The sequence below is a fragment of the Dipodomys spectabilis genome, unplaced genomic scaffold, assembly GCF_019054845.1.
Source record: "Dipodomys spectabilis isolate Male_0828 unplaced genomic scaffold, ASM1905484v1 ptg000229l, whole genome shotgun sequence".
Taxonomy (NCBI): domain Eukaryota; kingdom Metazoa; phylum Chordata; class Mammalia; order Rodentia; family Heteromyidae; genus Dipodomys; species Dipodomys spectabilis.
Genome location: NW_024870906.1, coordinates 2673523 through 2697852, shown reverse-complemented (window position 1 = coordinate 2697852; position 24330 = coordinate 2673523). Strand labels below are relative to the sequence as shown.

At 53.7% G+C, this 24330-nt stretch overlaps 1 protein-coding gene across 1 annotated transcript in view; it reads left to right on the top strand.

The window, feature by feature from the left end:
- The first annotated feature begins 1332 nt into the window (after positions 1-1332).
- Positions 1333-24330, top strand: part of Slc25a37 (solute carrier family 25 member 37) — a 33057-nt gene continuing 10059 nt past the window's right edge. Inside the window, exon 1 of the mRNA XM_042697797.1 lies at positions 1333-1710. Coding sequence (XP_042553731.1) covers positions 1498-1710 — 213 coding nt within the window. The 5' untranslated portion in view covers positions 1333-1497. The remainder of the gene's footprint in view (positions 1711-24330) is intronic.

Sequence of the window (24330 nt, the reverse complement as noted above, 5' to 3'; positions counted from 1 at the left end):
GCCATAATTTATTTAGCTACGCTCCCTTGAATGAACATTTGGGCTTGCTTCTAATTATTTACAGCTTTGAATATTACTCTGGCAAAGAGCTGCCGAAGCATCGTTCAGACTTTGAGTATCTTGTCCTCAGAAGCGGGACGAGGGCTTCTAGTTTTAAATGAGTGTTGACGACTTCTGATCCACATTTCTTAAATATCGCTTTTGACAAAAGTAGAGGAATATTTCCTTAGCTGTCAAGAAACCTCCAAGTGTGTTCCTACTACACACTTGGCTACTTGTGGAAAGGTGGGGAAATGGTACCCTGAACCTTGTCATCTCTGTGGTCCTCTACTGAAGAGCTCATCCCGGTATCTCACATTCCCCCCCCCCCTCCCCCCAGCAGCCTAGCATATGGTGATGGAACTCTGGCAGGCACGGCCACTTCAGGGGCTCCTCCACCCTTGCCTATCTCAAGGTCCAGCTCTCCTGCCCAGAAGCCTCCTCCAGATAAGGCAGGGAGGCCCCCCCCAGCTGAAGATCAGCCCCTCCCCACTCAGCCCTGGCACATGACAAGCAGACAGATGCCTCTGTTGTTTTTGATCCCCCTCCCCCCCCAATGTTAAAGCAGTCTGGGGTAGCATGGACTGAAGCAGCCAGTTGGGACCCTTGTTTTAAAAGACAGGTAGCTGTCGACTGCAAGACTTTACACAGTCACCTGGCACCACTGGCACGGCAGGTCTCTAAAGACCGTCCAAACGCACAGGAAAGGTGCCAGGGACGGAGGCGCCCGTCCAAGCGCCGTCTCCTGGTGACGGGTGCTGGCGGGCACACCGGGGAAGGGTAGACTTGACCTCTTTGGGAAAACTAGAAGAGGATCTTGTACGTTTTGAGCGACAGAAACAACCTTGAACTAAGTGGGGTGCTCCCCAGCAAGGCCGCCTAGAGGGGAACCCCGAGTCTTCAGCGCCTCCTGCGCGCGCGGGCGCACCGGTAGCCAGGTGTGGCCTCCGTTCTACGACGGCCCCTCCCACGACCACCGGCAGCGGCTTCACGGCCGACGTTTCCAGTCAAGCTGCTAAACCGCGGGCTCTGGGCACACAGGCTCCCCACCGCCTGGGGAGGGGCTGCCGCGGTCGCGGTCTCTCCACCAGCCCTCCCGCTGCCCCCGGCGAGGCCGGCACCACCCCGGCCCCGGCTCGCCCAGCACCGCTTCCCCGGCCAACCATTCCCATCGCCGGCTCACGCCCCCGTCCGGTTGCCGGGAGAGGTGCAGGGGCCGTGGCGTCACACAGAGGGGCGGGTGCTCGGCGCCCCGCGCGCCAATGGCGCGGCGGTCGCCGGCCTCTTCTTTCCAGCCATTGGTGTCTGCGGCCCCTCGGCTCCTCCCCCAGCCCGCCATGGCGTCAGGCGCCGTGGCCCCGGGGAGGTGGTTCCCGCTTTAAGAAGTGAAGTTTTCCGCCCGCTCCCCTCCCCGCCCCGGTCCCTCCCGCGGCCTCCCGCGTCCCGCGGGGCCGGCGCATGGAGCTGCGCAGCGGCGGCGGCGTGGGGAGCCAGGCCGTAGGGCGGAGGATGGATGGGGACTGCCGAGATGGCGGCGGCGGCTGCAAGGACGCGGGGTCGGAGGACTACGAGAACCTGCCGACCGGCGCCGCGGTGTCCACGCACATGACAGCCGGAGCGATGGCCGGGATCCTGGAGCACTCGATCATGTACCCGGTGGACTCGGTGAAGGTGAGGCGCGGGCGGGCTGCGGGGGAGGAGGAGGAGCCCGCCGCGCGGGAGCCGGGGCGCACGCGCGCGTCTGCATCCCGCGCAGCGCCGGCCGAGGCGCGGCGCCGGGACCCCGCGCTGTCCCCGGCGCCGGGGCCGGGGGGGGGCGGGCCGGGGGGGGGGCGGGCCGGGGTCTCCCCAGTCTCCTGGAGACGCGCCGCGCTGCTCCTTCCGCCGCGCGCGGAGGCCTCCGGGCGGGCCTCCCCTCGTCCCGCGAGGGGTCCCGGTGCCCCGCACCGCTTTCGGTGGCGCTGGGGCCGGGGAGGACTCGGGGCGAGCGCGGCCGGCCTCGGCTGGGGAGGGGTCCTCCCTGCGGGTCCGCACCGGCGGCGCGCGCGGGCGCCGGCCGCCCGCACTCCACGTGCGCCGTTTCCCCGGGCGCTCGCCGCAGGGGAAGCGCCAGCCACGCTCGCTCTCAGGGCCGCGCTTCCCGGGTTGTTTTGGGGACAGTCGGACGGCTGGGCGTCTTCCTGCCCGGGGCAGCTCGTTGGCGGGCACTGGTTCAGCGTCCCCTCCGTGACCCTCTAGCGTCCCTTCTTTTCTGGGGTTCCCAGGTAGCCGGACAGTGACTTCTTCTGCTGACGGGGAGGTGGATGGCCTGGAGAGTTGGTTCTGTGTAACAGAAGTTTGTTCTGGTCACTCCCCCAGCTGCTCTACATAACACTTCTGTGGAGAGACAGCTTTAGCTCACGCCCGTAATTCTAGCTGCTCTGGAGACCGAGATCTGAGGATCGTAGTTGGAAGCCCAGCCCCAGCAGGAAAGTCCTGGAGATGTTTATCCTCAGTTAATCACCAGAAAGCCAAAAGGGGATTTAATACTCAAGTGATTAAGCACCAGCTTTGAGGGAAAAACCTAAGGGTCCGGGTCCAGGTACTGAGTTCAAGCCCCAAGAACACACCCACCCCCACACACACCTTTACCACTTGTTATTTTCCTGTCCCTCAGAGTTGTCCATGGCAGGGCATAGAAAGGAGCAAAAAGCAGGACAGATTGTTACTCATGACATTTTTAATAAGCAAACTCATCTCATGCCCAGTGCAGTCTGGGAAGTAACACATGAAACGGAGGCACCCAGAGGCAAATGGATTAAGCTTGCCCTGACTGGGAGGGAACTATCGGAGCTCCACTGTGCTTTAGGGGAATTTGGGAAGCTCTTGGATGGAGGTCATCTTACAAGGCTGGGTCCATAGCACTGCAGCAGCGGCAGCTGTAGCCTGATGAATCAGGCTCCTGATGAGCGGAGGTGAAGAGGAGAATGTCTGGCTCCCACTGTGCCTCAGAGCTGGTGGACAGACTGACAGGCTGAGTCCAGTGAAAGTAGGCATGGGATTTCCAGGAAGGCGAGTCCTTCCTTCCAGCTTGCTGCTGGGCTGGGCTCATTGACTCTTCTATCTTCTCTGCAAGGAACCAGAGGAAGAAATTTGCTACTGTTACTGAGGGGATAGGGGAGAGACTTTGTCTCTGAGGTTTTCAAAGCTCCTCCAGGGAAGACCTAGGTAACATTCGTTTAGAAAAAGAGCCCGATAGGTAGTAAAACTTCCTGTGTTTAAAACTATTGTCTTGAGTGCCTTGGGCCAAGTGTGGGGAGATGTGAATAGAGTGGGCCCAGGCTATAGAGACAAGCATTCACTCTGTTAGAGGGTGCCACCACTGTTGAGACCCGTGGGCTTCTGGGCCATAAATTTGAGTCTGAGTATGATTTCGACTGTTTTCTTTTTCTTTTTCGCTTGTACTGGGGTTTGAACTCGAAGCTTCCTGCTACTTGAGCCATGCTTCCAGCCCAGCTGTTTTGGAGATAGAATTTCATAGACTTTTCTGCCCAGGTTGGCGTTGAACCTCTATCAAAGCCTGAGTGGCTAGGATTACAGGTATGAGCCATCAGTGCTCAGCTTGTTTCAACTTATTTTTAGGATTAGAAATAATTAGTGATGCCTTTTTTTTTTGAAAGTGGAGGTATTTGTCTTCCTTGTCTACGTGCTCTGTGTGTAGGTCTCCCTGCCCCTCCTCCTCTTTGCTTTTTTCTGTGGTTGATTCAGACCTCACCTGTGTGCCGCGTAGTACCTTCCCTAACAGTTTCCACGTGGGGACCCTTGAGCGTGGAGATGGGGTGGAAGAGGCTGCTGTCACAGACAAGCACCGGGTTAGCTAGTCAGCAAGTGTGTTTAGTTCCAGCAGCCCGTCTCTAACCCTTTGGTACACTGCAGTTCTTCAGAATGCGGGGCTGGTGGTCCATGCTTCATCTTTTCTCTGCACCTTTCTTGGAAGGGGCAGCAAGGATTTTTCTTCCTGGTTTTGAAGCAGAGACAAGAGGCTTGGAGAGAATTAATTATATGCCACAAGGAAAGCATCCATGAACCCAGGGTCTGCCCTAGTCAGTGCAGTATCTGCCCAGCATGAGGTGACAGGGTATAGTTCCTTGGAAGACCACAGCTGTGCGCCTCTGAAACATTTTGGATTATGTGCACTGTGAGAAATTGAGTCAGGAGGCTGGGTTGCCAGCCCCGCTCCTATTTGTTTTCTACCATGGACAACTGTTCTGTGCCTTAGTTTTGTCACTCTTACAATGGCATATTTAACCACATCACTAACTCACCTTTTTCTGTCAACATACAACTCGTGTCGTCCTTTTATATGACTTCAAATTTTAAAATAACCTTTATAGCCAAGGCCAAATCCATGTGAATTGTTTTAGGATGAGCAAAAGTTTAATTTTTTTTGGTCTTTTTTTTGTTGGTTGTGGGGCTTGAACTCTGGACCTGGGCGCTGTCCCTCAGCTCTTCAGCTCAAGGCTAGCACTCTACCATTTGAGCCACAGCGCCACTTCTGGTTTTCTGAGGGTTAATTGGGGATAAGAATCTCATGGACTTTCCTGCCTGGGCTGGCCTTGAACCATGATCCTCAGATATCGGCCTCCTGAGTAGCTAGGATTGCAGGTGTGAGCCACCAGGCTGGGTGAGCACCTGGCTGGGTGCAGCTTTTAAAGAGAATTTGGTGAGAGTATAAAATAGAAGCAGGCCTGTCCTGCAGTCTGGAGATACACAGACTGGAAATGCTGTGCGTGTGCGTGTGTGTGTGTGTGTGTGTGTAATGCTGTGTATAATGCTGTGTGTGTGTGTAATGCTGTTGGCAGTGTGAAATCCACCTGTAGCTGTTGGTGACTGTTGAAGACTCCTCAGTACTGTGAACCTGAGGCTTCAACTGCCAACAGCTGAGATTATTAAACTAATTTGAAAGAATGGCAGCAATTTGATTTTTCAAGTTTCCTCCTTCCTGTGTATTATTATTATTAATTTTTTTGCGTGTCAGTTTACTCTTGCTTGGCTTTTCCCTGAGGACTTGAACTCTCTCTACCCCTTGAACCATAGGTCTACTTCTCTCCTTTTGGTGATTAAATGGAAATAAGAGTTGCATGGGCTTTTCCTGCCTGGGCTGTTTTTGAATCATCGTGCTCAGCTCTCAGTGTCCCGAGTAGCTAGGATTACAGACGTAGTCACTGTTGCCTGGCTCTGTCTTCTTTTCCTTATTCCCTACACCAAGTGGTACCTGTGCTGACTCGTTGGTACTGGACCAGGCTGCTGTGACCTTTGCCCCCAGGGATGCTGTGACTCACAGGGTCTCCGCAGGGCTGAGGGAGAGGCACAGCTTGCTTTTCTTACCTGAGCTTCTCCAACCCAGGGTTGTCTAGGAGTTTCTAACTGCGATTCCAAAGTGGCAGGTGATGCAGTGGTCTAGACTGACACTTGGGAGTAGAAATGAGAAACCCCAGGTCTGGTCAGGAGTGCTCAAGCCTGTGGGGAGCATGCCAGGTGGGTGGAGGAGGAAATTCCAACCAGATTAGGCACAGTGCTCCTAGACCACATGGTGTCCGCCATGGTGAGAGCAGGACCAAAAGGAAACAGGAAAGATTTGAAGCCGAGGGACCTTCCGCTGACCCTTTCACAGCCCTTCTTCTGCCTGGCTTGTCCGGGAAGCCCTGCCCTGGCTCTCCTAGGATGAACCCTCCTTCCCAGTCTCCAGCCTGGGAATCCAGGGGGAGCTCATGCATGGCCAAGTTCCCAGCTAGGCTCAGGGTTCCCGGCTCCTCTTGGGGGCCACCTGGGGGCCTGCCCTGCTGAGCTCAGGCAGCCCTGGGCATTCAGCAACTCCTCAGCTCTCCTGTTCTGGCCTTGGTGACTCCGGGTGGCCGGGGTGTGGGCCTTTGTCAGAGTCTCCTCCCGCCACCTCAGCACCCGACAACAAAGTCCCATTCCGGTGACACCATTCAGCTCCAAGTGGGTGTGAAAGTCCAGATGAGAGCCTTTGTTCTCCCACCCTCTCCCTCCCCTTCCGATCCCTGTCCTCCCTCCTCTTCTGGTCACCTCTCCGTGGAGGTGCTTTTTTGAAAGGTGAGTTGGAGAAAAAAAGGGACATTCCCAAACCGCAGGCCCCCTCCGTTTATGACCCCGCCCCCCAGGGCCACCTTGATGCCTGGATCTGACATTTGGCCCTCACTTGCCCATTCACCTTGTCCAGAAATGTCAGGGGTGGGGGGGGTGGAGAGAGGGGGAACACGATTGGGGATGACATCCAGGGACCACTCAGAGCAGCAGGAGGGGGGGTCCCAGCTTTTTATAAAATTTAAATTTTCTAAAAAGGCTTCAGTAATAATAAATATATATATTTGCTGCTGTTGTTGGTCATGGGGGATGAACTCTGGGCCTAGGCACTGTCCCTCAGCTCTTCAGCTCAAGGCTAGCGCTCTACCACTTGAGCCACAGTGCCACTTCCGGCTTTTTCTTCTTATGTGGTGCTGAGGAATCGAACCCACGGCCTCATGCATGCAAGGCAAGCGCTCTACTACTGAGCCACCTTCCCAGCTCAATAAAGAGTAGCACTTGGGTTTACAGATGGTGGATTTAATCCACTGCATTGCTTGAACCACACATGGGATATTCTTGTGTGCACAGGGCCTGGCGACCTCTGTGTCACTGGCAAGGTGGGGGCTGACCCCAAAAGTTCCTGCCTTCATTTGGGCAAAGGGCTTTTTCCCAGTTGTTCTTTGGAGCAGCAATTCATGGGGGGGGGGGGGGGTTAGTCCCAGTTTCCCTGACCTAGGGTCTCAGGTGCTGTTTGTTCTGGCTGTGAGGGGGCTGGGATCCTCTAATGAGCTCACCTGCCCCTCCCAACGCCTGTGATTGTGTCTGAACCCCCAGAGCGCTCTGCACTTTTCTGATCTCCCCTAGTACTCAGTCTTTCCTGCTTGGGCCAATTCTTGTTTGTTTCTAATCTGAAATCTGAAATGAAAGTGGTCCCTGCTGCTCCCAGCTAACCTCTGTGTGGCCCTGTGGCACGGTAAGTCCCAGGTTCAAATCCTGGCTGGGCAGAGGACTTAGCTTTCTGAGTTTTAATTTCCTCATCTTTAAGATGGGGGGTGCAGATCATCTTCTTGTTTTCTCTTCGCTGACACCACTTCCTGAGGTTTCTCTCCTGCCCTCATTCTTCGGTGGAATCCTGTGAAATCTCTTGTTAACCGCTTCCCACTGTCCTGTGTTAAGGGTGAGTCAGGAACAGGGACTTTGCATCTGACCACCCAGCACTGTTCTAGATCTACCTCTGAGTGGCCTTAGGCAAAGTTTCTTAACCTCTCTGGGTCCAGTTTCCTTGTTTATTTTTAAAAGGGGGGGGGCAGTTCTGTCCCAGGTGATTAGAGGGCTAGATTCTCATAACACCTGGGACAGTACCTGGAATGTTCTCTTGAGTCCATCCATTAGAGTTTGGCACAGACTCTTTCCCCACCACAGATCTCCGTGGACCTTGAGTACCCTGAAGGTCCCAGCTCATGTCCCAAGTCAGCCGCCTGCCTGCCCGCCCTCCCTCCTCCTCTCCCTCCTCCCTCCCAGGCCCTGGTGCCTGCTAGGTAAGTGCACTACTCTGAGCCACATTCCCAGCCACTCCCACATGACCCTCTCTCTCCATTCTTCACACTCTTGGGCTCAGTGGCTTTCCTGTGTCCCAGGGCCTTGTCCACGCCCAGAGCCCTCCCACCTCTGAAGTCTTCAGCTGTCAGTGCTCTGTAATCCGTCTCTGTAGTCATCCCCAGCCCTCAATTTCTCTGCTGTTGCTTCTTCTAGCATTGGCTGGTCTTGACCAACCCATCTTTTTCACTGGGCTGCTGCGTGTTCAGGAGCAGATCACGGGTTGCTTCTCTTGGGGTCCCCTCAGCCCTGCTCTCTGTCCTCCTGGGGGGGGGGGTCTCATCACCTGCTCTCCATGGTGGCTTCACCTCTTCTCTTGTTCCTTAGCCTTCCCCTCCCCCCTCCCCTCCCCCCTCCCCTCCCCCATCCATCTTCAGCATGGCCTGCTGTGTCTAAGTTCACAGAGAAACCAGGATCCTAACAAACTCCTTTTCTGACCCCTGTCTTTGCAAGCTCTTATCCTTTCCCCTGTTGTAAGGGACACAGGTAGGTGTCTTTTGTTCCTCTAAGGAACAAAGAGTGATACCGCACCAAGCACCGAGGAGCTGGGTTCGAGTCCTGACCCCACCTGGGGTATGCGATTTGATCTCTTGTCAGTTCTGATCCTTTTCCTGCAAAGCAGGGACACTGACACCAGGACCTACTTTGCAGGGTTGGAGAAAGAATTGAATGAGACCACATGCGTGAATCCCCGTAGGGGCTTGGACACCTGTGTTGGGTGACTCAGTTCCAGGCTTGCTACCCTTCCCACCTCCAGTGGTTCCTTCTGAGAAACATTTCTACAGGTACAAGCCGGTCACATCTTCTATAAACAAGCCTGCCCTGGGTGACTCACCTGGACCCCTCAAGCCCAGAGCACCTCACTGTTTCCTCCTGCAGACAAACAAACTCCTGTTGCTCCTTTTTGCCTCCTTAAAATAACCAGTGCTGGGAAACCACTGTTGACTCTCGGCCTTGGCTTCCTCTCCTGTCACCCACTGCCCCTGGCTTTTGCACACATCACACCCTTGCTGGCCCCCTCTGGGAGCGCCTGGTCCCCCTTTTCCCCACCCTCTCTCTCCCTCTGGGTCTGGCGCTTCCTCAGTTCCCTGGGCAGCTTTCTGGGCCTCAGAACTCTGCCCCCACCTTCTTGTCTCCCCAGCACCATCTCAGTTTTCACCTGCGTCCTGATAATTCCTAGATCTGTATCTCCAGCCCACGCTCTCAGGAGCTGAATCTCTAGTTGCCTGGTACAGATGGCCCCTGGGTTACCTCAAAGCCTCGGCCAGTAGGATGTCTGTGGATGGCCACGCCTCTTCCTGTCCCTACTCCATCCTCTGAACCATCACCTTTGGCTCTTCCTTCAGTGCCTAAGGGCATGGAAGACCAGTTCATAGTTTATCTAGACCTTATTTCCTTCTTCCTCTCCACTGCTGTGTGCTCAGGGGGCCGAATATGCCCCTTTCCTTAGGCTTCCCTAATGCCCTTCCACGAGTGGGCGTGCCCTCCCAAACCCCTCCCCCAGTGGGTGTGTCTCCTGAAGTCCCGCCCACAAGCGGGTCCACCCTCCCAAGACCCTCCCTCCAGTGGGTGTGCCTCTTGAAACCCCGCCCTCAAGAGGGGCGTGTCCTCCCACCGCCCTTCCCACAGTGCCCCCCTCCTGCCCTTTTGCGCTTTCCTGTTACCTGCCCCTGCTGTTTTTCTCTGCAGCATCTATTTCTTTTAACTCAGGACTCTGAAGGCTTTACAGTGTTTACATGTTATTTCTCCTTCCAATGTTACTTATATTTGTGGCTCCTCTCAGTAGAATAGCACTTCTATGAATTCCTATGGGCAGGAATGATACCCAACACTTAGTAGGTGCTCAGTAATCATCTGGTTAGTAAACACTGCAGGTGACTCAGCAAGCCATTTATAGCTGCTCCTGCTCACCCTGGTAGATGGGGAAGAACTGCCTGGTACATCTGGTTAGATCTGCATGATTTCAAACCTAGACAGCTCTCTGTGGGTGCTTGGGTCATGGAATTTTGTCCAACTGCCATATGGTCCTGCCAATCAGTAAAATTGGCACCCTGGCATGGAATGTCTAGCTGACTCCTCGTGGGCAGAGCTTACCTGGCTTTCTGCAGGTCATGTCTGCTGGTCTCCACCCGGCCCCGTCTATCACCCGTCCACATGTGACTTGACCTGTTGCTGTCCCCTTCTCCCCCCCCCCCCCCCCCCCCAGTTTCCTCTGACTTGTCCCCAGACTGTGGCTCTCAAAGGTATTCTGGGAATGTTGATTGAATGAAGACATAGCTGTGTTTCAGAGATGGTCAAAAACAACCCAGACCAACGGAACAAAAACAAAACAGAACAAAAACCTCAGAGTTAAAACCTGCACCTCAACAAATGCTACTTTTTATTTTGTCTTGTTTTGCATCATCCATGTGTATCTTGGCTGAAAAAAAAAAAAAAATAAAAAAGACTACCTCAGCTCTCCTGTTTGTCCCCCTCCCATTTTTTTTCCCCAGTAAGATCCAGCAAGCTGCATGTCTGCCCACTGAGGCAGACCTCTTTCCCCCAAAGCTAGACATCAGACTACAAAAATAAGAATGGCTGGCCCCCATGCCCAAAGCAGGCTGATCTCTGTAATTAGACCTGAGTTGAAGCAACAGGGCAAGCTTCCTTTGAAGAGAAAAGTCCTGTATACAGTTGCTCCCTCTTGGGGGGAGGTGAGTACTTTCTGAGACATTCTGTAGTGCATACGGCAATGGACCCTGTGCATGCATTTATAGTCTTTATAGAATATGTATGGTAAAAGCTGGGTGTGGCAGTGCGTGCCCAGCTGTTCAGGAAGTGGAGACTGGGAGATTCCAAGTTTGAGGCCGGGTGGGGCAAAAAGTTTTCAGGACCCATTTCAGCCAAATAAGCCAGGTGTAGTGGAGTCATCCCTGGGAGGCACAGGTTTGGAGGATTGTGGTCTGAAGCTGGCCCCAGGCTGAAGCATGAGGCCCAATCAGGAAAAAGAACAAGCAAAAAAAAAAAAAACTGGGCTGGAAGAAATGGCTCAAGTGGTAGAGCACCTGTCTAACAAGCAAGTGACCCGAGCCCAAACCCCAGGGCTACTAACAATCCCTCTCTCCAAATATGAGTAAGATTTCATTTTTAAATTAGTCAAGTAACACATGGGTAACAACAACAACAACAATAATAATAATGTAGAACAACGGTAACATTACACTGTACTCAAAGCTGCTTAAAAGTTGCGCATGACTTCTGGGATTTTTCCATGTGGTATGTTCTGGCCTTTTCGACTACAGGTCACTGAGATTGTAGCTGGGGAGGGAGCGGGTGGGGGGCAATGCACTTGTACCTGAGCTAGAAGGACGAGGTCTGGCTTGTCCAGGGGGGACCCTGCCCATCCCTTCCCTCCGCGGCCCCTGAGTCAGGCTGGAGACTCACAGAAGTGTCTTTGAGAACCCCCTGTGCCCTCTTGTAATCCCAGACGGGCCAGACGGGCCGTGGTCTGGTCACTTCACTAAGATGTCATGGCTTCCCATTCAAGCTTTCTCTCTGCAGAGAACACATAATGTTGAAATGGGGAGAAATCCCAGCAAGAGTTGCATAACGGGTTTAGGAAATGACTGGTCCCTGTGGGTCAAGGGGTGGTTGGCAGCCGTCATCCAGAGAGCTTCCTGTGTCTGAGGAGGGCCTGCTGGGCAGACTCAGAGGCTCCCCCACCCTGAGAGCTGGCTCCCCCAAGTCCTGTGGCAGCCCTTGTTTCCTGGCATGACGAGGGAGGGGCTCAGGGGGGCTCTGGGCATGTTGTTGGGATTATACAGGTGTTGAGGTCATGGAGCCAGGCTTGCATTGAGGTCCAGGTCTTGCTTGGAAACTTTGAGCAAGTTACTTTTCGGAATTGGTTTTCTCCTTAGGCAACTATGTGAATATCATGTGTTTTACCTTTTTGACGGGGCTGCTGGGAAGCTCTGGTGAGATCACATTTGTGAATGGCTCAGTTAATGCCATGCTTGGAAAGCTGGATGACCGGAGGGCCCGGGCTGACAGCACGGGCTCCGGGGGCAGGTTGCTTGGCGTGGTACTGGGATCGAAGCACTGAAACCTCCCCGTGTGTTACTTTTCTCTCTTTACAATGGAGATAACACTTCTCACTTTAGAGGGGCTGCACGTGGAATATTAAGAATGAGCTATGGCAAGCACTCAGTTAATACCGGCTCCTGTGTTGGTTTTTGTTGTGGGTTTTGCCTCACGGTATTTCTGTAAGGTTTTAAACTTCTCCTCTTGTCATTTGATCCTGTGCCTTTGAAGGTGGGAAAAGACCTGGGCTATTTTTAATGTCATAGAGGAGACAATGGAGCTTCAGAAAAGTACCAGAGCTGGGGGTGTGGGGTGCCCTTTGTGCTGGGTTTAGGGACATTTGTAAAAGAGTCGGGGTTCATGATGGGAGTCTGTGTAAGAGAAACTGGAGCCCCAGGAGCACCACCAAGAAAATCGTGACACCCGAAAGTATTGGCCACAGGATGTAAGGCTCTAAGGTATAGATAGGAGTTCTTCAGTGAGCTCCTCCTGTAAGAAGGCTAGGGGGATGGTGACAGTGGCTATGGCTGCAGGGTATTCTTGGCCCTGCTTGGCTCTCCTCTGTAGAACACATAGCAGCTCCTGTGGTTTCTTCTCATTTCAACAGTGCGTCTTCGTACAGGGATTCAAATTCTGAGTGGTTGGAGGATTCCGCTCCAGGGCCCAGTGCCGGGGTGACCTCTGGTGAGTTCCGCGGGCCATGGTGGGGGGGGGGCTGCCGCGCTCTCATCTGCAGGAGGGAACACTCCCCACCTGCCCTGCAGGGCCCCTGGGAGACAGGCTGCCGCGCTGGGTTTGCAGATGCCGAGCTCCGTGCAGATGCTCGCCCGGCGCTTGCGCTGTCAGGCCGGGATCCTGTTCTAGGTTAGGGTTAGTGCGTCATGGAAAAGCCAGGCTCTCCTTCCCACAGGGCTGGGGACCCCGCAGAGGGCAGCCTTGGCCGCCTGACCTCTCCTTACCCACTGCCTCCCATCTGTCGGCTGAAGACACAGGACGCCGGCTGCGGTGGCCATCTCTGCCCGGGGGCCAGAGGGAGAGCACCGAGGAGGCCTGGCGGGCATCCCGGAGGCCAGCAGTGTGCCTAGGACTGGGCTTGGGGCCCCTGGGCGGGGCTGTCCTCACATGAGAGAGTGTGTGTGTGTGCGAGTGTGTGTGTGTGCACACTAGGGCTGGAGCTCTTCCTTTCTCTCACTTGGCTGGCACTCTGCCGCTTGAGTCATCTTTCCACTTCGGGCCTTTCGCTGCCTAAATGGTGGTAGGCGTCTCCAGCCCAGATTTGTCTTCCCAAGGCTGGCTTTGAACCATGATTCTCAGATCTCGGCCTCCTGAACAGCGAGGATTGCAGGCGTGTGCTACTGGAACCCAGCTCACTTTTACTTTTTTGAGAGTGAGACCCTTTGAATAGCAGAGTTTGGGGGACCCCCTCCCCCTGCCCCCCCAGGCATCAGCCTGGCTCTCCCTCACCGTTGTTTACTGAGTCTGCTTGTTTTTCTCTATGGGCACCATGTCTGTGTCTCAGGGGTTCCCTGCCCCCAGCTTCCCTTTCCCCGGGGTGCTCGGGTTGAGGTGTTGCCTGTCCTGCCCAGGCTGCCCAGGGCCTGGTGCTGGAGCGGACGGGGAGTGGCTGCTGGCCGGGCGGCCTCTGTGTCACGCAGCCTCGGGGCCTGTGCCCTGCCCCTCTGTGGGCAGGAGGATCACAGAGGCCCACAGTTGCTGCGTGGCGGGCAGAGATGGGCGCCAAGCAGTCAGACGCGGGAGGTGACAGGGCCTGGTCTAGGGTGCGGGGCATGGCGGTGGGTCGCACAGGCCTGGCGTGCAGGGCGGACTGGGAGCCTGTCCCCAGCGGCTCTTCCCTGGGTCCCCGGCTCTGTGGTTCTGTGGTGGGGTTGTGTGCCTTGCTGATTCGTCACAGCTCCTCCTGGAAAGACTCCAGGGGCATTGGTGTCACGCGCCCGTCTCCCTGGATCGCTGTGGAGTGGTGGCCAATGGGCTGTGAGCAGCAGAAGGCTCCACACAGCCTGGGCCTCACCAGGGTTGGGGTCCTGTGGTGGAACCCCGTGGGGAAGGTGGGAACAACCCCCCCTCTGCCCCCCCCCCCCCCAAGCAGGGAGATGTGGGTGTGTGAACCAAACAGCTCTACTTCCAGTTTTTTTTGGTACTTAGTTGGGAGAGGAGTCTCGTGGACTTTCCTGCCTAGGCTGGCTTTGAACCGTGACCCTCAGATTTCAGCCTCCCGGGTCGCTAGGATGACAGGTGTGAACTCTTGGCATTCCATTTTTTAGGGGGGGTCTGTGAATTGCACAACCTATCCCTGAAAACATCATAGCCATATCAAGCCCCCACCAGGCCTGGCTGTGCTCAGGCCCCCCTGGTGCTCTGCTTTGGGGCCTTGCCCTGACCCTTGCAGTGGTGGCTCAGGGTCCCCGGGGGCTCCTGTCCTCCACCCCCTCCCTGGCTGAGGACTGAGTTTTGGCTGGGGTGGGGGGGGGGTGGAGGCAGTGCCCTGCTGGGGGCTTGCACTGCAGAGAGAGCAGACACAAAGGGAGGATAAGCTGTCATATCAAAGGCATTTCTGCTCATAACCACTCCATAATTAACAGCGACAGCAGTGACAAATGTCCACTGGAGCAGCAGCCAGAGAAGCTGCTAACAACTCAGCGTGGTCACGTGATGTGTTGGAGGTTCAGGGTTTGCTGGAGTGACCGGGACTGGTCCAGCTCACACCTGGTGGGGTCAAGAGCAATAGGAAGAGGGCGGTGCAGGTGACAGAGGAAGATGCCTTCCAGGGGACAATGGCTGGGGCGCCCAGCCACCTAGGCCCAGGGTCTGTCCTGGAGGTTCAGATTCACCTGTGGCGCCTTGTCAGTTGGGGAGGCAACCTCATAGCTGGGTGCGGTTCCCTGTCCTCTCTGTCCGGTTGGCTTTCTCTCTTGAGTGTCGGAAGTGCATGACCCTCCTCAGGTCCAGGGATAGGTAGAAGCTCCTGCCCCAGGAAGCTTCTGGAAGTAGAGTCCCATTTGTCCAAGAGGCCAGCCCAGTGATGTGAGCACAGTCCTGCTGACCCCACGGCCCCATGGCTGGGTGTCCTGTGTTCCAGTCGCCCTTGTTCCCTGGGGCCTTTGTCACTCAGCTTGGGAGCTGGGAGCTTTGAATGGGTGAGTGAGCAGGCACCTGTTTCTGGGTCTGTCAGTGCCAAATGGTTATCCAGAAGAAAGAATAGAAGCAGCAGTTTGATCTGATGCAGAAGGTTTGGAAGTGTATACGTGAGGCTGGAGATAGAGCTTCTAATGCGATTGTGTTTAAAACCCTTGGCTCTCCAACCTTGGGTGATGTGTGCCATTCTCTCACTATGTATTAGCTCTTCATGCTTCCAGATGATCAGCTCAGGAATGACTTTTAATTATAGAAATGATATTTAAGGCATGCGTTTGCAAGTTGGGATGACCCTTAACTACTTGGGGGAAAAATGAGAGAGTTTGGGAAGGAGGTGAAGTTGAAGTTGCTGCTCACCAGGACTGTCTGCGGCAGCCCTCCCCCCACCCCCAAGGCTTTGAGTCCCCTCCCCCGCCCCAACCTTGAGAATTCTTGTTTTCAGTCTCTCTTCAAGGTCTTTGTATCTTCCAACAATGCAATCATAAGAAAGTTTGTGAAATTTTCTTCCACCCCCTAAAAAACCAAAATCACTACAAAGCAAGCTTGTTAGGAGCTGTTGTAAATTGAAAACAGATTTCCAATCTTGACCAGGAATCATTTGGAAATTCTGTGTGTGTGTGTGTTTGTGTGTGTGTGTGCACTAGTACTGAGGCTTCAACTCAGGACCTAGGTGCTGTTCTTTATTTACCCTTTTTGCTGGTTAATTGAAGATGAGTCTCGAGAACTTTCTTGCCTGGGCTGGCTTTGAACAGGGAGCCTCAGCCTTCTCAGAAGCTAAAATTACAGTGTGAGCTACTATAATTGCCTGGCTTTTGGGAGCCTTTTTAAATGAGCCCAAACCGAAGCCTGTCTTGAGTTGCTGCTCAGTGGTACAGGGCAGGTAAGAGAAACTGGAGGCACAGGATAGAAAGTGGGTCTTTCTGTCCAGACTCTTGTATTCTTGTGCTGCATTCTTGCATTGTAATTAGCTTGAGACAGAAAACTAGGGACACAGGGACCAACAAAGAGGCCCTAGGGAGATTCATAGCTTGAGTCTTGGTGTGTGTCTGAAATGGCAGTATTGCACTAGAACTCCGTGGTCTCCAGGGAAGTGCACAGGTCTGCAAGGCCACTCCTTCGCACGGGACAGCTTTGCTTTGCAGTGCTGCTTGGACCTCGGGTATCAAGTATTGACTCGCAGGCGCAGTCCTTCATGCCAGCAAGACTGCCGTCTTGGTTTTCTGGAGAGGATCTGGCTACCCATGATTCATTTGGCGGCCTGCTTGTTGTAGAATTCCTCAGTGCCTGCCTAGAAATGACAGTTTATTTAATCCCTTCGAAGCTGCCAGCGACAATGCTTGGAGACTGTAGCCTTTTCATTCAAACAATTCTAGAAAGGCTGGATGGCCACAGCCCCGCCCTGGAAGCAAGGGCAAAATGTGGCAGATGCTTCTGGAAGTTCCTGATTATAGCTCTCTGACTCCTTCCTACCTGCTGGGAGCTGAGTCACAAGGGTCAGCCAGCAGGGCCACAGGTCACCCAACCCTACCAGCAGCACAGACTTGAGTAGGCCTGGCATGTTAGGGGGCGCTGTGGGAGGGTGGGGGTGGGCGGGAGGGGGGGGAGGGTCCTGGTAGTACCCTCCCACCTGGAGGGTGATGCTCCCTCGAGATTTCACAGTGAGAGACGGTCTCCTGCCCCACCTTCTCTGCCTTGTTGGAGGCCAACACGATTGTAAAACAACTCTTTGAGCTCTGGGGTCAGCATGGGCTCCCTGTCCCTAGGCCCAATCAGGCTGATGACCTCCTGGTTATCAGCAGGTGCAGGGGACAGGCTGGTTCTTCCAAGGCCTTGCCCACACCCCCTCCCGCCCCTCCTTCCCCCAGTCTCAGGTCTCCACTCTGACATCATTCCCCGGGCTCCCTCCCACATCTAAGTGAGGTGTCCTGTGTCTGGTCTTAGGGTACTTTGCGACTTTTGCTTTATAACCTTTAGAATTGTGTGTGTGTGTGTGTGTGTGTGTGTGTGTGTGCATGCACGCACACACACACACACACACATGTCAGTTCTGGGCCTTGAACTTGCTTTCCCTTAGCTTTTTTGCTCAAAGCTGGTGTCTGTTACTCTTGAGCCACAGCTCCATTTCTGGCTTTTTTTGCTGGTTAATTTGAGGTAAGAGTCTCAAGGGCTTTCCTGCCTGGGTTGGCTTCAAACTCTGATTCTCAGATCTCAGCCTCCAGAGTAGCTAGGATTACAGGTGTGAGTCATGCCCACCTGACAGTTGGGACATATTTATTTTTGGCCTCTAGCAGTGCCTGAATATGAAGGTTGTGCAGATATTGTTGGAGGAAGGAAGCTGTTCTTGGGTCCTCAGAAATTTCTGTGCCCAGCGACTTGTGGGTGTGGCCATCTCCTCTGTCCCCTCTGGGAACCCTGCTGGCCGGCTACAGCGCAGCTTTCCTTTAAAGTGCACACCTGAGTTCTTTGTTTCTTGGAAAAGCCTTGGGATCTCACCTACCATGGGAAGTTTTTGAATTCCCGTCGCTATCCAAGAACACTAAAAATGACTCCCCCAGAAGCAGAAGAAATCATTTGTGTTTGTTATCTACTTTAAATTTGTCAAGTGGGACCTGGAGGCTGGGGGGAGTTCAGTCTATTCCCCTTGGTGTCTTTGAACATGGAACTTGGGGTTCCTGATACGCTGTCACTGTTTTTTTTAATTGTACTAGCACAGGACTTTGAACTCGGGGCCTCACACTTGCACAGCTTTCTTGGTTGACAGGTGTTCTACCACTTGAGCCATATCTCCAGTTGTGTGTTTTAGAGATGGAGTCTTGTAGACTGTGTTGGGTTCAAACCTCAATCCTCCAGGTCTCAGCCTCTGTAGTAGCTACGATTGCAGATGTGAACCACTCATACTTGTTATTGTTCTTTCTGATTGTTCTTTGTGAAAGTTGAAAGGTGTGGGAAGAAAAGAGACTGGTTTTCTGGCACTATGGTGAGCCCAGCCGCACATATAGAAGTTCGGCCTTGGGGATATAATTTGGTCATAGTGTTTGGGGGTTCGGTAGCATTGGGAACATTTACCCTAGAGATTTAGACCTGCCAACTTTGGGGCTCAGCTTTATTCACTTTTGTGGGCCCCATGCTTCGGGGATGGCGGGTGGGGGATGTGTGCAGATCCACAGAAAGGCCCCCAGATAGCCTGGGGAGGTGGTAGGGCCCGGCCCCGTGTTTGCCTGTGGGTGAAACCTGGCAGGTCCCTGGCTCCTTGGCTGTGTTTTATTGAGCATGTGCGTCGGTGATGCACAGCTGACATAGCAAACCACGATGCTGTCATGATGATTGTCTCCGGCTCTCCCAGGAGCCAGGGAAGGATGCATCCCTCTACATAATTATACAGAGGAATGAGCAAGTGGAGGCTGGCGACAGGGCTGCTTTGAAAGCTGCTTCTTTTCTCTGGATAATAGGCTAATCGCCAGGCGTGCTTTCACAGGTGTGGTTGCTGTGAAGGGCTTGAAAGCTGGCCGGGCCACACCCGGCTTGGAGACGGGGTTCTGAGGTGCCCATAGCACAGCGGGCCCCTCCTTTCCTGGCTCTGACCCCAAAGGCAGTGCCTTATCACCTGTTCTCACACACAGCCTGAGCTGATTTTTGGAGAGGGGGAGGAGGAGGAGGAGGAGGAGGAGGAGGAGGAGGAGGAGGAGGAGGAGGAGGAGGAGGTGTGTGTGTGTGTGTGTGTGTGTGTGTGTGTGTGTGTGTGTGTGTGTGTGTGTGTGTGTGTGTGTGTGTGTGTGTGTGTGTGTGTGTACATGTTTAGGGAAGGAAACACCAAGTCATCAGAGCCTGCAGGGTCCGTGTGGGAAGGAGGGGCACTCTAGATCTGTGACATAGCATTTCCCCCATCCCCCTTTTTCTTCTTTCTTTCTTCTTCTTCGCATTACCTTCTTTTCTACAGTCACTGGATTTACTGCCAGTACTGGGGCTTGAACTCAGGTAGGTCCTTGAGTTCTTGTTCGGCTTGCCTGTTCATGGCTAGCAGTCTACCACTTGAGTCACACCTTTTGCCTTTGGATACAGAAGCTATGGACTTTTCATGCCCAGGCCTGCTTTGAACTGTGATCCTCTGATCTTAGTCTCCTGACTAGGATTACAGATGTGGGTCACTGGTCCCTAACTAATGTTCTAAATATAGGTGTTTGTAAACTGCTAGAAAGACGACACATATATAGACAAACCTTTTCCAATAAATGCAAACAAACTCGTATATGTTTGTTTAATCAGAGTTCTAACAGTTTTCTACATTGAGGTTCTCAGAGACTGGAAAGAACCTCCTTAGAAACGTTCTGTTAGCTATGTTTATAAATATAGTTCCAACATTTATTTACTCATTTATTTTTGGCAGAACTGGGGTTTGAACTCAGGGTCTTGCACTTGCTAGGCAGGACTCTGCTACTTGGGCCATGCACTGCCCTTTGGTTTTTTGTTTTGTTATTTTTGAGGTAGTATCTCATACTTTTTGTCCAGGCCAACCTCATACAGAGATCTCTACAAGTAAGCCTCCTGCCTAGCTGGGATCACAGGCGTACCCCACCACACTCAGCCCTGTTCTTATTTGCAGTTGTAATAGATAGCGAACAAAACACAAGAAATCTTCTGCCCCATTGGGCTTATTTATGGGTCGAAATACATGTTTCCCACCTGGAAGTTAGTACCAGAGAGGTGAGATGACTGGAATCCTTTGAGGTTTTGGTGGCAGAGCTGCACCTGGTCTCTGCATGGTCCGCTTACTTGTGGTCGTGCTGACATTTGGATGCGCGTTCTGGAGAAGCAGCTGTTTGGCAAGAGGAGATGCGTGGTGCAAAACATCTGCACGCTGGAGTGAGCAAGTGACCGAGCACCCGCGGCCCCTCCCCCAGCTTCGGCGGTCTTGTGTGGGTGAGGGCTTCTCTGGCGCTCAGCCCGGAGGCTGACTTAGGCCTTTACCTGCCCATTGCTCCTGGCTGTTGTTGCCCCTTGGTTCAGGAGGCAGCGAACCCTGAGCCCTGGCAAGGCTTAGTCATGGTGGGGAACGTGGCCTCCACAGACCAAGGAACTTTGATGTTCAAGGCTCTGTCCAGCACTGACCCTGAACTTCAGCACCTGTCAAAGGTCCCCAAAAGGTACTTGGCCAGAGCAGGGAGGTCAGGTGAGTGAGCTTCCCAGAGTACTTTTGTTTGTGACTTTCACTGCTTGTGTAAACTGATACTAGTGCTCTCCCCTCCCCCCCCCCCCCCCACTAGTTAGCCGTCCAAGTTTCCTTCGTTACATAATCAGGATTAATTTAAGCAGGCCTGACCATTCATTTAGAAATGATAAGGGAAAAAGAAAGCAAAGTGGGAGGGTCAGTCTCATGTGAAACAGCTGTGGCAAGTCCCCTCCCTCATCTGGCCCTTGCTTTTCCTTCTGCTCAGTGGGACTGACCGCAGCTGGGAAGGGCAGCTGGGGTGCACCCAGGTCAGGTGGGCGTCTTCCCACCCAGGGCCCACCCTGACTCAGCAGTGAGTCTTCAAAGCAGTCAGTCAGCAGGTACATCTTTCTAGGAATTTGATGTTTCTCCAGAAGGCAGCTGCATGCCAGATTTCAAGCAAAGGCCTTTTTCATCTTGAGACTTTAGAAGCTCCGTGGCTGTTTTGAGCCTCTGCCACAGACAAGGACCCTGGTCCCGGCGCTCAGGCCTGAGCTCACAGCTGGTGAAGGAGGAAGAGGCAGAGTGGGAGGCTAGCTGTGGCTCCAGAGCCAGTTCTGCTGGGTCTGTATCTATGGGAATCCCAGGGCCAAGCTGGGTTGATCCAAGGGGATTTCTTTTCTTTTCTTCTTTTTAGATTATCTAAGGATTTCATTTGTCTGTAATTGATACAGTGGCCTAGTCTCCCAGACCAGTGAGATCTCCATGGCTGGTAGGGTCTGTTGTGTGGTTTATGATGATCATCCTCTAATTGTGTTCAGTTCAAACTTTCAGTGAAGTTCTTTGTGTGGGACAGCCATCATCAGCCAGCACAGAGAAACATCTGCTTCCTCAGGCAGGGCGACGCTGGTGGATCCTGAAGGGAGCTCACCCCCTGTCCCCCGCCCATGTGAGGAGCCTCTCTAAAAACAGCCACGACAAAGACAAACAGCACCTTACCTAATGGACTAACAATGCACTGAAGTTTTCTCCTTCATTCATCTCGGGAGGCGCATGGGATAGGGGTTTCTACAGGCAAGGGAACAGAGCTTAAATAATTTACCCAGGTTCATGCAGTGACCAAATAGAATAGGACTTCATTGCCAGGTGGTGCCATGCCATGGTTTTGGCTCTTGAATGTGGCCTGGGGCCCATGTTTGCCATGCAGTGGTTGCACGACTGGAAGGGATCCAGCTCATTCTCTCTCATGCCCTGCTGCTGCCCCCATCCTGCCCCCAGCCTCATGGCCCTCGGCCATCTGCTAGTCAGGTCTCCTCCAGCAGAATGAAGTTCCTGCAGTACATTGGCTATCTTTGAGGCTGGCTAGATGAACTGGATTGCCATGTGATTGTGCAATTAAGATTTTCACAAAGTATGCTTGGAAGACTGTCAGATCAGGGTTCCCCAGCTAGCCCTGGGAGCCCCGGGCCAATCACCAGCTAAACCAGGGAAGAAGGCGCCTGCGTGGCAGAGCTCTGAAGTCATTGAAAGCTCTCCGTCGTGCAAAACAGTGGCTCCTTGTGCCCAGGTTGTCTTCTGTCCCACAGTGGGGGGTGACTTGCCTGGCAGGGATGGCTATGTGAGGTGCTTCTCCAGTTCCCCTGGATGTCGGTCCTCACATGTACACGGGGTGTTGATAAGCCACAAGGCTGATGAGGACTCAGTGGGAACCCACAGGAGGCTACTTTCCGATCAGTGGAAGCATCCTGACCATTGGCGTATCTGTCTCAGATTTTGAATACCGCCGTGGTTCGAATGTCCTCTTGCCGGATTCGGGCAGTGGGTTCGGAGTGACCTATGACTCAGCTTCTCTCCAATCCAGTGCCTTGCCTCACATCTTTCTTCCTGCCTCACAGTAAGTCACTAATGGCACCCATGAAATCCCTGCCCTGTCACTTGGAATCCTGGGAATTTGCCCCACCTAGAGGGCAGAGATCAGTTAGTTAATCCTTAGGGCGGGCCATGTACCCATGGGCTGTTCTGGGTATGCGCTGGCTACCTGGCTACCTTGGGCTTTGGCCAGGTGTAGATTCTTTCATTCCCTCATGCTTCTGCTCTAGCAGCTCCTGGGGTCAGGGATGTGGAAATGGTGTCTGGGAGCCAGGGCCAGGCTGTGGGCTACCAGGGAGCTGAAAGGAACGAGGGGAAACCCTTCTTGGCGTGTGATGTTACTGTGGCCTTGGAGTCTCCACAGCTTCCCAGGGCACAGCCTCCTGGCCCTGCCGGAGGACTTGTCCTGCATGGTTCGACTGCCTTTTTCCAGATGTCAGGGACCCTGCCCCTTGCTGGTGTGAGCAGTAGGTAGCCATGGAAACACCTGGTCCTCAGTGAGGACTTCAGAGCCTCCTTTCCTGGGCCCGCCCCAGTCTGCCTTTCTTCTAGCAGATGTCTGTTGACCCTCTAATAATATTCCAGCCACAGTGGGTCTTGGCTGGTTCTCGCTTCTTCTTGCTCCTGTGTATTTGCTGGGACCCCCTGTGTCATGCTGTAGCCCACAAGGTCCTGTTTCCCTGATACACATGTCCATGTGGCCCGCAGCCACAGTTGCTCTCTTTCATAAAAAAACAGGTTTGATTTTTGTTTAAAAAAAAAAATCAGCCAGGCACTGATGGCTCACACCTGTAATTCTAGTTACTCAGGAGGCTGAGCTCTGAGGATCACCATTTGAAGCCAGCCAATTAAACACCTGGCCCTCAGAGAATGGATTTTTCACGTGTGATTCTAGACGCAGCATTGCACGTGTGTGTGTGTGTGTGTGTGTGTGTGTGTGTGTGTGCGCGCGCGCGTGTGTGCGCGCGCTCACGCGCGGCCTTGTTGCATCTACTTGGGCATGGGAAGGAAGTTCTGGTGGAGAAGCTGAGAGGGAAGGGCTGGGAATCACCTGCCACTCAGGGCCTGCATCATGAAGATGTGAGGCCTAGGCAGACTATTCTGGAAGATTCTCTTCCCTGGGCCCAGGCCCAGCTCCCAGGCTTCTCACCCACTGGGTCTTGGGCAAGTCACTTTCCTCTTTGGGTCCTAGTTTCCCATCTGAAAAGGCCTGGCTGGGCTGCAGCTGCTCCCCCGCTGGGGCCCTGGGTACTCCGTTATGTGATCCTCCATCTCACCTGGGACAGAACATACATTTTCCGCTCTCCCTCCCCCCTCCTCCCCTCAGTGAGGGAGCAGGCCAAGGAGGCCGGCCTTTCCTGTCTTGGCATCTTAGGGGGAGAGCTCCTCCCCTTCTAGCCTTGCTGCTCAGTGTGGGCGTGTGTCATTTCTTTTGAGCCTTTCTGCAGAGTCATGGCTCTGGGGCTTCAGGGGATTTGCAAGGCCTCCTGATGTCTGGAGTGTTTTCCTCCTTCGCTGCTTTGCGTGAGGTTGGGCAAGTAAGTGTGGAGGGAGGCAGGCGAGGAAGGAGGCAGGCCTGCTCCTTTGCCTCTGCCAGGTGCCAGCCTCTGTCTCCAGGCTGCTCCCGCGGACCGGCTGGCCGTCTGAGCTGTGAGCCCTCTTTGCCCTTTGTGCCTCTCAGGAGCCGTTGGCTCTGGCTGTGTTTTCACAAGAATGTTCAGCAAAGTAGAACTGGTTATTAAACGAACAGAGGTCTGTGTTGCCAAAGATGCATGTTCAGGAAGTAGCCTGTGAAACCTCGTTAAGCAGGTTTCATTCCTGAAGGCCTTTCCAGATCCTTCAGCATGCTCAGTGCCTTACAAGTTTCCCAGAGGTGAGGATTATGGTGCAAACATAGAAGCAGGTAGTAAGGAAAGGAAGGGCTGTGCAGCTAGTGGCTTGGGCAGAAACTGAAACCCAGACAGGAAGAGTGATTGGTGAAGTGTGTGTGTGTGTGTGTGTGTAATGATGGTGGTTTCATTTTTGTGAATCCTGATTCATTTCCTTTCCCTCCTCTCCATTCTAGTTTTTTTGCACTTGTAATAAAATATACATAACAAAAGTCATTGCTGTAACGTTTTTTCTTTTTGTCAGTCATAGGGCTTGAACTCTGGGCCTTGGCGCTGTCCCTCAGCTCTTCATCTCAAGGCTAGTGCTCTACCACCTGAGCCACAGCGCCACTTCTGGTTTTCTGGTGGTTCACTGGAGAGAAGAGTCTCACAGACTTTCCTGACCTTGCTGGCTTTGAACCTCGATCCTCAGATCTCAGCTTCCTGAGTAGCTAGGATTACAGGTGTGAGCCACCGGCGCCCGGGTGTAACTGTTTTTAAGCATACTCATCGCTGCCTTTGGCATCAGTT